General features: G+C 33.9%; 1 protein-coding gene across 1 annotated transcript in view; it reads left to right on the forward strand.

Annotated features, from left to right (window-relative positions):
* Nucleotides 1–14,569, forward strand: part of side (motor axon guidance molcule sidestep) — a 225,977-nt gene that overhangs the window by 11,666 nt on the left and 199,742 nt on the right. Inside the window, exon 2 of the mRNA XM_077440907.1 lies at nt 4,083–4,341. Within this exon, the coding sequence (XP_077297033.1) occupies nt 4,242–4,341 (100 nt within the window). The 5' untranslated portion in view covers nt 4,083–4,241. The remainder of the gene's footprint in view (nt 1–4,082; nt 4,342–14,569) is intronic.

A 14,569-nucleotide genomic window follows, 5' to 3' on the forward strand; every position in this document is an offset into this window, starting at 1 on the left:
TTAACTTTATCCAGAATAGAAAGAGAATATGTACATATGTATGTACATATACTAAGACAATAGATTCATAATTGGAGTCGTGGATTTTAAGTCAGAGTCGTTAATAAATAATATTAATAAAATGAAAATATATATTTAAATTAATTTTAAGCTTTCATAATAGGGACAATCGGCAAAAATATATCGAAGTTTGGGCTCGATTTGAAATCGGAGTCAAAGTCGAGAGTCGTAGCCGAAATTGAACATACTTATAAGTTGCTTAAATCTTACATCGGATTACAACATGTTCACATTTAAGGAACATTGTATGAGAAAGGTGGTTGATATAATGGTGAGAGTAAAGAGATTGAAAATGGCAACGGGTGAATCGCGTACATATCCTGAAGAACGGATGATAGATGGACGAAAAAAGTGCTCGAATGCTACCCGAGAGAATTTACAAGGGTGCAAGGAAGGCCACAGGGCAGATGTGTGGATTAAATTAGAAAAATATGTGGGATGAGATGGATGAGAGTTGCCCAAAACAGAGATGAATGGAAACATGTTGTAGGGGTTTAAATGATCATGATAAAGGGCGAAGGGCAAAAATCAAATCTTTACTAGAAAAAACCGGTCGATAACTATGTGTTGGTATTTATTTGATGTTATTTGATGTGTGTACTCTATAGTTGATATTTTTTAGTATTGTAGCATGGAGGTGTAGAGAAGTTTCCTAAATCGCAGTGAAAGATATAGCATTAGTAGTAGTATAAGTAGTGAATTGTTGTTACACTGACGATTCAGCTCCGAATGAAGCACGGAATAGATCCATAGAATATTTATACACAGCGTGTACTCTCAGCACAGAGCGATCATTGGTTGATGGGTCGCGAAACCTTATTGGATGATGGGTCGCGAGACCCCATTGGTTGTTGTATACGGTTTATTCATACGGCAAGGCTTTTTTTGGCACGAATGCAAGATCAGGTGTTCACCGCTAGTAAACCAATAGTCGAAGAGCATCAATCACCTAATCTTTAGGTTACAGTGTCATTCAGGACTTGACATCAATGTAGCAGCATATTAGCAATTTTATATTGTCAAACATTTTTGTATATTTTCTTAGAATGCAATTTTTTTTAATTTCAATCGAATAGACATGTACATACACTCAACTTTACAAATCACGTCAAAGCGACGAGTGTACTAATTCAGATGCAATACAATCAATGCAAGCATTTACACAATGCGAATCCATACAAACATCATCCACAGTGACATCTTATTTTACAAATTGGTAAAACTCAAGAAGCTGAATATAGATATTGGAAAGGAGATGCCAATTTACAAGAGCTGAATCAATGAAAATTAGAAAAATTAGCAAACTTTGATAGGAAACGATGAACCTGGAGTCACAAACCAAGGTTTGGCCAGCAGCTGCTAGTGGAAATCGAACCATGACCACTCTGTTCGAAAGCATAATATGCTTACCACCAGTCCACGCTGCTGGTTGCTGGTTTCAAATAGTTGTTGTGTTGCTTTGATATGTACATATGTATGTAGATATGTACATATGTACTCTGCTTTCAGAAATCCTTCGCGCGGTTGCGGATATCGTTGACGAGGTAAAGGTCTCATTTTAGAGGTAAATATCGCTAAATTTCAAAACCGTAGTAAGCGTATACGTTACGTATTGCAACTAGTTAGTGTGACAAATTTACGTCTATTAAGCGTGTAAGTCGCGTGTCACACAAGCCACTTAAGCAATTCGAACGGTAATAATTTGCTTCACTGGTGTGGTTACCTATTACATGCATACACCATTGTGGAAGGCCAGGATCATAATCGAGATGAGTGTGGGTGTTGAACATCCTCGGAATCGCCAAGCGACCGGGATTAATCCCAATATAAAATCGAATACGTATTTTAGTTAATTAAACTGAGAGAGCTCGTGAACCCTTTCGCCGTGTATTTTCGAGCTCGTATAAATTTAACGCGCTTTTTCTCCAGCACACCCTAACGAATTTAACTTTACGTGCACACAAGCAGATATTAAATTGTACATTCGTAAGTTCAAGAACGAAGCTCGTTCGTGTGTGTAGATATGAATGTATGTACCCGCCCACTCTTTGGTTAGAGGTAGTGGTTGGTATAATAAAATGCGGATTCCATTATGTGTTGTTTATATTCGGCGCCGTTATAGTCAATTGTTCATATGCCATTAAATGGAAATCTCCCCCGCAACGTTTTCCACTTTACTTTATTCCTGGCAATTTTTCCCATGGAGCGATTCAGTTTCGGCTCAATTGCCACTACGATCCAGACGTACATGTATATAACATGTATGGGGATGCTGATCGAAAATATCAGTAGATATGTACATATATGGATATAAAACGTATTGTATGGGATGTACGTAGACTGATGCCGACACTTACTATATGGGATTTATATTTGACGCATTTTAAATTGAACATTTCATATGTACATACATATGTGTCTACTTTTCAATGATTCATCAATGGATTTACAATATATTATATTGTAAATCCATCTCTGATTTTTGGATGGAAAGTGACATGAATATTTGTATTATATTTCCCAATGGAGATGCTCGAGTTTGAGTCGATCAAATCTATATATGTGCATATATAGTATTGGAGAAGAATTAGTAGTTTTTGTTTTTGAGGAACAAGCTATAGGTATTTATGAATCAATGATAATATCTTCGATTTGTATGTCGTAGATTTTACTACTGGAGATATTCGGAACCAATCGTGAAAATCAGAACTTTGGAGCGCTAATCCATTTTAGCCTTTTTAGCCATGTGTCAAGAATACTTGAGTGTTCTCATTCCCACTCATTGGTTTTTATATGATATTTTGTACGGATATTTTTTCAATAGGAACGAAAAACAAAACCCACACTTGAAAGAAATCGTTTACGCATCAGGCTCGGCGAGAATAATTGAATGTACTTTTGTCCTACCATTTGAGCCGTTATAATTGGAAGTTGTGGAAGTTCAATTTTCAGTTCCAAAACCATTATTTCTGTTTGAATTCATTCACAAATTACTATCACTTATTTTAATTTGATATGTCCAGAATCTTGGAAAAGCAGAATAAACGTATTACAGGCCACCAATATTTTTAAGTATTGTTATATGTAAAGCGTTATGTTAAATTTTAAGTGAAATATTTTTTGAAATGAAGAAAATTGGACTTTTTAACTTTTAAATATAGCGGCTTATATGATTTATCGGTGTAGAATACGCACTTCTTAAAAACGCCCACTCAATTTTAGTGTTTTTCGTTTATTTTAGTGCTAGTATATTGATATTAATTTGTTATTTTTGATTGGGGTTCATCGCACCAGCGCTCCTTAGGACGAGCTGCCCCCTGGTAGCAATATTATTAAAATTAAATAACCTTGTGATCAAATTCAATTTTGAGATCACATTGATAAGAATTATACTGCTGTTGATAAAAGGGGTTTTGATCGTGATAAAATTGATTATGAAGAAAAATTTTGAATAAATAAAATACCTATAGCCTACCATTTATGTATTTTGTATTTACCAGCTTGTTGCAAGAATAAATTGTTCAACCAAATGTGACGACATATCGCTTCGTATATGGACCCAAAAAAGTGTCGCATATCTGATGTACACATTTTATCAGAGTGTTCGTATTATTCATAAAAGTTTTTATATAGTAGTAGTACATAGCTGCTGTGATTTATTAATTCAATTAAAATTCTACATAATTTATTTTAACTACGTATGAAGTATTTTTGAGTATTCACAGTAGCCGTGATAATTTATGTCGCATAAAAAGTGCCGAAATAAAAGGGGGTTAAGATTTAACGACTGTAAACTTGCCCGAGATGAGAATGTTGAACTACATACATAGGTGTCGGCTTCCAGTCAATATAAGCGGTTTATCCAAACAAATAAACGGAGCATGTTCCGCTGGTAAACAGAGCAGCAGTAGCGTACCACGTGTGTGCATCGTAATTAGTATTTCGGCATCCTCAGTTCAACAATCTCCATCGGCATTGTATATAATCAACAAAAGCTAAACTATCGTTCAATTTTGTTCCAGATTCTGCGCAGACGTGAGTGATTCGCAAGAGTGCAAGCTTAAAGTGTGTCGGTGAAAAATATAGTGTGAACGAGCGCGATTCGACGCGGCCAGTGGTATTATGGGCCCATTTGGAGGCACGCTTACACTAGCTTCGGCCACTAGCACGCTCTTCGATCGATGATCCATTCAGGGATGCATCTGATAGCGCTGCTGTTGGCGGCCCTGTGCGTTGGCTGCCACTGTTATGTCGAAGATTCTGCAGAATCCGATAGAAATGGTGAGTGATTAAAGTCTGGTCGTTAAATTTTGTAGTGCGAGTAGATTGTACCGTGGTCGTTTCGGGGGCTCCACGTCTGGTTGTAATTTGTAAACCCCGACCGGCCATATGGTGGATGCTGAGTGTAATTTAATTCGTTTTGAGAAATAAGGCAAGTTTCCCCAAAGTGTCAAGCGAAATTAATTCGGGTCGACTCAAATCGCAAAAAGATTCGCAAAGTGGATAAGTTCGTCGCGGGGTTTAATCCATAGATTTACAACTTTTCTTCTCGATAGCAAATCTTCGATGATTTACCGAAGACTTCCTGTCACGGTTCGCTCGTAAAATATCAACAAAATCGTAGTTTTATATGACATTATTGTTTGTAAGTGATTTTTAATTATTTTTAAAATAATTTTGTAAGCTATTTCTTATTATTATTATTTTATTTTATTACATTTTATACCAGGAAGGCTTTACAGGTAAACCTCAATGCGTCTTCCTGGCCAATTACAAACAAAACAGCATTTTTATTATACAAGTCGCTGAATTACGAGACACTGAAAACTCGCAAATTAACGAGACATCTATGAATTGTACATCAATTTTATTGTACATTAATCATACTCAAATAGTGGTGATATATTAGGTAGGTTTTTGGCCAATTTTTAATCGGAAAACGTTTCAAAAATGAAATCAGAGAAAATTGGCAAACTCTGATAAGATACGATCGACCTGGAGCCACAAATCTCCAGGGCTGACCAGAAGCACTACAAAAATTCTTTTCAATGGAGGTCAGCTCATGGGATCGAACCCGGCGCCTCTCAGTGTTAGGCAGAAGCTTAACGACCGAGCGATGCTGCTGGCATAATAATGTATGTACATACATATGTATATTATTTTATGTAATTCGAAATTGAGTGCATATTTCAATTTAACTTTTATGTACCCAAAAATAGGTACCGCTTCTATTGAAGCTATCCAATGCTCAAAAATATTCCGCTGCATTCTTTCGATTAACTTTTCTTCCGTTTGTTCTTTTAATGCAAGTTTTCTTTTGAAGTTCAAACAACTTTGCTTCAATAAAATTCAACTTTATTCTTCTTCTGCTACAGAGTAATGCGTACAAATAAAACAAAGTTTATGGATGCAGCTCCCTTTTTCGACTACTTATTTTTGCACACACCTGTTTATAAGCAAATAGCCAAAAGAACTATGTACAAAGCTTATAAGCAAACCGATTTCATTAAATTTTCAATTGATAAAAGTTATTTTTTTAAATAATCAACGTAAAATATGTTTTTTTTTTTTTAGAATAGCTTGCATCAAAAATATTAAAATTTTTATTTTTTGCTTGGACTAAATTCATAAATATATACCAGTGGCGTGCCATCATTGGAATAGAGGAATTAGGCTAGTCCCCTAAAATATTTTACCTAAAATTTAAAAATATCAACAATTCAAATTGTTATCCATATTGATATTGTTCACTCCGATTAGCGAAGTCTATAAAACGGCATCGGCCCTACCCTAGGTAGTGGTAGCGATAGTGGATTGTTATGGTATGGTCCGCCACGTCGTTCCCTTACACGGACTCGCCGTCTCAATTGGTTCCTTTCGCGGTACTGGCGAATTTGTTTGTACATATAGGCGTTCTGTCGAAGAGAAAACATCTTTGGCTTACTCGTCTCTTCAAGCATTTATGGAATTTTCACTAATATTCTCATTTGTGTCTATCGATCATTATTCTGAACTATTGTTTTGTTAAAATACTACATACATATTTACACATAAATTTTTGAGTGTAAATATGGCAAGGTACTCACTCGGCTCTTAATAAATTAATGAGGAGCGCGCAAAAATTAATAACGAGACCTTGAAATGTTCCATTATTATCAATCAATTGTTCGATAAGTCATTCAGAAGATTGAATTTTGAAGATAAATAAGATGTTATTAAGGAAGGAAGGCTACTAGCACAAAAATGAAAAATTACACTCATCACTTCAAGACAGACAATTCAAAAATTGAAAATATATATTTTATATAGTTTTTTGTCCATATCTAGTCCGCTGCTTTAAAAATCACGGCACACCACTGATATGCACATAAATTTCTATACTAATATTGATTTAGAAGATTTAAATTTAAATTTAAATATAAATATAAATATCTGCTCTCACTATTGAAACCATTTCATAGAAATATAAACAAAACAAGCATCTTCATGTTCAATAATTAATATTGCTTATTGAAGGCAATGGGAATACACTGGCTAAATTCTCCATGAAAATATATAATACATACTTCTCAACTTAAAGTGGCAAAGTCAAGCATTCCGATTCAGAGGGGGACTAGTTTGCCATTTTATCGAAGTTTTGAACCGTCTACCCACTTAGAATTAACCGCCAAATAATGAACAACTCTCTGAACAATATGGAGCCTTATGTACATATACATATATATGTATGTATGTATACGCGGATTATTATCATGAACAGTGTCGTCTCCCCCTCTTCGTCGAAGTTCGGGAGGAACGCGAAAATTTGCTGAGGCGAATCCTCATCCCACCATTCCAATTTCACCATCGCACCCTCCCAGTCTCCATCCCTTCACCCGACCAATAATAGACGGGAAAGTTCGCATAGTGAAGCGGTTTTTATTAGTCGCACATGATACATTATTTCCACGTGGTCGAGCCTGGCGCCCTGTGGGAGGCGCGCGTGTGCGAATGGCGCCCTCGGCATGAGAAAGAGAAGAGATTTCACGGAAAGAGTAGTAATACACATGTTTAGGGTCACCATAAATACTTCTTTGCAGTTAGGAAAATTGTATAAAACAATTTCCTTCAAAATGAATGGCATATTATTTTTTTACGGCTACCAAAATCGTTTAAGTACTCATGGAAAAGGATCATATGCCGAAGATCATACATACATTTTCAAGCAGTAGTGCATCAAAGAACTCATTGATCTTTTTTAGAATATGTCCACGGCTAGATTATGGATAAATTATCGGTATGATTCATCAAGTAGTCCATGTACTCTTTGAAGTAAATATAAAAGTTACTGGAAACTTTGCCAAATAATACTTGACTAATCTATTTATGGCGTCAATATGTCTACATTATCTTGGTCAAATCATTGACATATCTGGTGGTAAAGAAAAGGAAATAAGGAGACGTATTAAATTAGGATGGAGTGCATTTGGGTGAATGAATGCCGTATTCAAATTTAAAATGCTACTGTCCCTGAAGAAAAAGATCTTGGATCAATTTGTCTTGCCAGTGATGACGCCTGGATGCGAAATTTGGGCAGTCAACGCCAGAATGCTGCATATGGTTCAGTGCACTTAAAGAAGTATGGAATACTGATTGCTAGGCATGATAAGGAGAGATACAGAATGGAATACGTGGGTTATAAGTATGATAAAGGTGGTTGATGTAATGGTGAGAGTTCAGAAATTGAAATGGCAATAAAAGGGTCACGTAGCTAGATGAATGGATGATAGATGGATGAAAGAAGTGCTCGAATGATACCTGAGAGAATGTAAAAGGGTGTAAGGAAGGCCACAGGGAAAATGGGTGGATGAAATAAAAAAATGAGTGGAATGAGATAGGTAAGAGGCTCAAAACAGAGACGAATGTAAAGCAGTGTATTTATTTATTCTAAACAGACCATTGTGGCATAACAGGAATTCCTAAAGCGCCACAATGGTCAAAAAATATAACACAAAAAAACAAAATAACAATTAAACATAAATGAATACATTACGAAAATAATATACTCATCAATTATACATAAAAAAATACATTTGAACATAAACATAAATACATCCATACACAAACATAAAAAATAGCATTTAATAATAACAGATAAAGTAAAAATATCAAATAAAAAATATAGCATAAAGAATGCCTTGCACCTACAGTCAGTTTCAATAAATATGTAAGAAACAACTACAAATACAAAACATCCCTGTAAGGCAGCGGTTTCCAAACTTTATGCTACTACGCCTTCCTAAAAAAAATTTTTTTTTCCGCGCCTCCCTACCTTTTATTTTTTAATAGATATAATAATATAGACACGTTTTAAATAATAAACCTTTATTTAAAAATAAAATACTGAACTCTACAATAGACAGAATAATAAAAAGGTTTTGCTATAACATAAATTTATACGAACACGTACATATATTTATTTTTATATTAAATTACTATTTAAACTACATCTAACACATCAACATTGAATGCGAAGGATGTTGTTGTTTATAAAGTTTATCAAATCTTGGGGGCAATATGGAGAGTGCCACTCGTAACTCCTTTTCGACTATTAACCTGGCTCGATATTTGGTTTTCATTGCAGCTAGTGCCGAAAAGCCCGTTTCGCATAAATAAGACGTTACGAACGGTAGCAGCACTTGCATTTATTTGCAATACAAAGATTCATACTCTCCACTAGGATTCATCCAAAATTTAATTATGGTTTCATTTTGAAACTTTTGTTTTAGTGAGCTATCGCATGATAATTCTATCAATTTTTATTTTTCGATGGTTGTCAGCTCAAATTCGTCTTCTTCATTGTAGTTAAATGGATTCTGTATCCACAAAAACTTTGAAAAATCAAGGTCTTTGAAATAATTGGAAAAATGCAGCACTAAAACATCCAAGTGGTCCGTAAAAATATTTTTACTTGCTTCAATATTGGCTGTGGCCCAGAAATCTTTGGAAAGTGAAAACCTATCCAACCCATTCTTTTGTAAATTTAATTTCCATAACTTTAATTTTTTAATGAAAGCTTTTACTTTGTCTTTTTGAACAAGTGGGTGTATTTGTGATCCCTGCATTGATTTATTTAAACCGCTCAATTTTCCAAAAATTTCAACCAAATAGGCAAGTTTAACAATAAAATTATCGTTCGTCCACAAATGTGCCTCTTCATGTTGGTTTTCTTCGAGAAAGGTTGCTATTTCTTCTTTGAGTTCAAACATCCTTTAGAATCATTTTTGCACGAGATTGCCAGCGAACTTCACAATAATACAAAAGTGAGGTATAATTAGCTTCCATATCAGCACACAGCTTTGCAAACAGCCTTGCTCTCAAAGGACTATTCTTAATGTAGTTTATAATTTTTATAACTTTTGTAAAAATGCTGTTCAGTTCCTCGCTCATATTTTTTGACAATAGAGCTGCTCTGAGAATCATACAGTGTGTCCAGATAGCATGTGGTGCTTTCTTTTTGATCAATGCTTTAAGACCTGCTTTGTGTCCGGACATTGAGTGAGCTCCGTCGGTACACAGTCCAATTATTATTTTATGTCGTTCACAACGCAATTATTTCACTTTATGTCGTTTTCTTAAAAAAAAAACTGTCTATTATATTAAAAATTTCAATGGATGTGGTCTTCCCAAGAATGTGTTTGCAAAATAATATATCTTCTAATATATTATTATCCGCGACATATCGAACATATGCAATTAAATGGGCATCTTTAGCTAAAACAGAGCGTTTGCAAAGGCGCAATTTTTTAAATCTTCTTCTCCGGATAATTTTTTATAGGAATTAAACGTATATATAAAAATGAAAGAAACATAAAAATAAACATTCATGCATTGAATTTTTACTGTTAAGCTACGATATGAAGTTTTATTTATTTGTAGATATTATGGTATGAAAATTATTTTTTTATTAAAAAGTTTTGGCGCCTCCCCTGGCAATAGTCCGCGCCTCCCCTGGGAGGCGCGCCTCCCAGTTTGGAAACCGCTGCTGTAAGGCCCAAATGGAAGTGAGTTAATCAAAATTTCACTCATAAATCACAATCAATCATGAAAACAATGATGAGCGCAGACTACCAGATAAATGGGTTAGAGTAATTTCCGACAATTTACGCTCACTAAGGTGGAAAATATCACATTCAGTCTCGGCAGCAACGATTTCATTAACGTATGACGAAAGGTTGTGAATGATGATGTAGTTTTGCATTAAAAATTTTAAATATATACATATGTATGTATATAAATGTAAATAAACATTACTTGGGCGTTATAAAATATTACAATTACAATTAAAATTTTAATTGTTCAGAAGCGCTTTCTTCGTCATTTATCCCATATCGCTGGTATTGTTTGATTGTTGCCAACCTATAAAGACAGACTCTCACATTTTAAGATTATAAGTTTGTCTCATAGCAGAAGAGTTTTTGATTTATTACTCTTATGTAAAATAGTTAATGGTGCTATCTGAGACATCTGCTGTAGCAGATATTAATTTTAATATCAATACTCGGTTCGAACTTATTTTATCTACCAAATTTTAACAACAATACTTCATTTCATGGTACAATTGCCCGAATATACCGTCTCTACGATTGTACAGACGATTGCCCTGATTTTCTCTCTAATTCGATCATTATTTTTTGGGCTAAGGTGAAGAAGCAAATCTGGGGTTGGTTCATTGTCATTCGTTGTTTTATTTATATTTACTCTATGTATCGAAAGGCTACAAAGGAGAATTACAAAAATTCCTTCTGAACTTTCTTATAACGAAAGATTGAAAAGAACGAATCTCACTACACTGGGGACGCGAAGAATAAGAGGCGACTTAATCCAAGTCTTTAAAATACTAAATAATCATTATAAATGTCATATGTCCAATCTTATTACATTCAATGAAAACACTCACCTCAGAGGTCACTCGCTTAGACTTCAAAAATAAAAATCTAATAGATTGACCAGAGATTCCTTCTTTTCAAACAGAGTGGTTTCAGTTTGGAATAGTCTTCCCAATAATATTGTAATTTCCGATAACCTTAATATGTTTAAGAATATGCCGATAGCCTCCCCCAAGTATTATATGTTAAAATTTAATTATGTTCTTTTTTACATACCTCCTTTGTATTTCACATGGTTTTCGTGTTAGTGGTAATTTTTATATCTCTTATCTCTTATCCGATCGTTTTCATACTTTGCTATATTGCTCATTTTGGTCATCAATATACGTTAATGTATCGTCTGCCATTATGTTGGAGATAAAATATCGTATACAATGCGTATCAAATATCCACAATCTCGGGTACGGTGACGTCTTGCAAGCTACCATAATCTATCTTCGACCTTTTCGCCATGATATGGCCATATCAGATTTTAATTGCTTAAACGCCTTATAATTCACTCTATATTATATAAAATTTGCTCTATGGGTTCTCGTTATTTCTAATATATAAATATTTATAGTTTTAACTCTCATATGTATATATAAATTTCAAATTTGGCGTGTAGCTTCTTGTAAGGTAATACACGATATATATTGATTTTTGGCCTAATATGTCAGATCTGACATTTCACTCCTAAAAGTATATCTCTTCAGTGATTTTTATCTGCGAGATAAGTATTCAATAAGAAGTTATGTTGTATCTAATTGTTAATATGATTTACAATAAGCTTATTATATACTTTTTTCCTCTGTATGTTTGTCATTATTTGTATATTTAAGATAAAATAAAAATAATAAAGTATTATTGCTATGCAAGATGATCTGATATGTATACGTATATACATACATACATATATAATTTTAAAGGTGGTTATCTTTTGGGATTTTGCAGATATGGTGACCCTAAGATATATGTACTTATTGTAAAAATACATATGCACATGTGTTGTGTGTGTGAGTGTGTATTTTGTTCTCGTTCCTCTTTTTTGGCTTTCTCCCGTGCCGAGCGTTCGCTCTCCTCTCCGCGTATATAAATCAACAGTGGAGCCGCGTTGCGGAAACTTGTCGTGAGTTTTAATTTTTTCAACGCACACGTGTCTGACTGCGAGGAGGGCTCAGCTTATGGGAATTCTGAGGACACGTGATTTCCTATGCAACCCGACGAAATGAAACGGGAGGGCTCCTTCTTCTCGAGAAAGTGGTGCCACATGTAACCGCTTTGTAAGAGCACGGGCACAGGCGTCGAACTGAAGGGGGACGTTTTTACTGTTCGTATTTTGTCGAAAATAAAATAAATGTAAAAAAATAAGACGAGAAATGGGTAATAAAACGAATAAATGCAGCCCTCTTTATATTCGGGTATGTGTTACCGGCGATGTGACTAGCCCTATATACAAATGCAATAAATGCTACTGTATATAACGTGAGCCCAAATGATTTAGGCAGAATACACATAATTGTTCTTATGTTTGACTAAACATAATTGTTCTTATACTAGGAAGGCCTTACAGGTAAACCCCAATGCACCAGCCTGACCAATTACAAACAATATAGTATTTTTAATTCACAAGTCAATGAATTGCAAGACGCTAAAAACTCGTAATTATGGAAACATCTATGAATTGAACATACATTTTATTGTACATTAATCATACTCAAATAGTGGTGACATAGTAGGTAGGAAGGTTTTTAGCCAATTTAATCGGGAACCGTTTCAACAATGAAATCAGAAAAATTGGCAAACTCCGATAGGAAGCGATCGACCTGGAGTCTCAAATATCCAAATCTGACCAGCAGCACTACAAATATGTATATTCAGAAAAATTATTTTCTTAGGATCGAACCCGGCGCCTCTCAGTGCTAGGCAGAAGCTTAACGACCGAGCTATGTTGCTGGCTAAAAATGCTGCTGTCTTATAGAGCTGGCAATTTGGTTTTTCGTGTTTTTTTTTTTATATTACATATATTATGCTTATGATTTTTAGCGCCAACTTTAAAGTATTCAATAATATTTTCACTGTGTGTGACAAGCTATCACATTTGATTTATTGTGTTTAGGTTCATTTCAAACTGTGAGTATTTTCAATTCAGTTTATTTTCTCATGTATGAAAGATTCTGGTTGGATACTTCTTAGAGGTAGAGCACACGCTATAGTTACACAGCGCTATGTATATTTTGTGAATTATTTCTAAACGCTCGAGTGAACTTATTCTTTGGTTAGATTTCATTTTGATAAATAAATATGTATTTTTAGTCGCAATAATCACTGTTTATATCTTAGATGAGGTATCAGCAACCTTTTTTGGCTGTGGGTCAAAATCAACCAAAACGTGACTATTAAGAAGATGCTTCGTGTCAGTGGGTCTTTTCGTAAATAATAAAATATATTTTATTAAGAGACAAAAACTCTTCCATTCCTCTACATTGTCAAAATTGTGTAGTTATTAGGAAATAGAAAATCTAAGGATGGAGTCGTTTGTTCAAATGATTACCTACATATTTATGTATGTATGTAGTTGTTCATTATGTCTGTTAATTAAGAACAAGTCTTATGAAGCAAAAAAAAGCACAACAAATCGATTAAGAACTTTGCTTCGAATTAACCAGCATATTTTAGCAAGTCTACATATTTAGGTTTAATTTCTTGCAAAAATTATTTAAGTGCCCGCGAGTTAATGCAGATTGTGCTATTATTTTGTTTATGATCTTAAAAACCTTTTTCATTACATCCTCAATTTGTTGCGTCGATACATTTGCAAATAAATTTTTCTTCATGCAATGCTCTTTACGTCACTAGATAAAAAAAATCATTTTTGACCTGAAGCATATTCTTGAATAAAATATATTTTTTTGGTACTTACATAGTATGTATTATATGAAAAATAAAGCTCTAGCCTCAAACGTGGATCACTTGAAATTGTCAAATGAGTCACTTGATGACCCGTGGGTCATAGGCTGCCGATGCTTTAGAAAAAAATAATCTTATGTTGTTCTCACATAGTTCTAGATACGGAGATATTTAAAAGACCTTCATATTAATGAAAATGATCCATATTTTAACTAATTATTCTTGATGTATTTAATATTTTCAATGTAAAAAGTTGATTAATTGTTTGTTTGACATGCAAATTTCCAATTTTCAATGTAGAATTACAAAATTTGTTCAACTATTTTTAGGTACGCTTTCTTCTGAAAGGTCTTTTCTTTTCTTCTTTCTATTATTTTCTTGTAAACTTTCACCCGCCTGAAAAATCTATTATGTTTGTTTTAATATTAATCAAATGAAGCCATAGTGTTTCAAGTTAGATTACTGTCAAAGTTAGATTACATTTAAATTTAAATTTTGGGTTGTATTTACCTTCTCATATATACGCTTATGCAAATTAGTGTTGTAGTTATAATTGACTAGCTTTATTACCCGGCTTCGCTCGGTATTTGTAATATAAACCGCTTAAACATGACTAATCTAATAGTACACATTTTATTAAGTATGTTTGAATAGTTTTATTTTATATAAATTTATTTGAATACTCATTTGTT

This window comes from Arctopsyche grandis, chromosome 11 (assembly GCF_051622035.1).
Source record: "Arctopsyche grandis isolate Sample6627 chromosome 11, ASM5162203v2, whole genome shotgun sequence".
NCBI classification, from domain to species: Eukaryota; Metazoa; Arthropoda; class Insecta; order Trichoptera; family Hydropsychidae; genus Arctopsyche; species Arctopsyche grandis.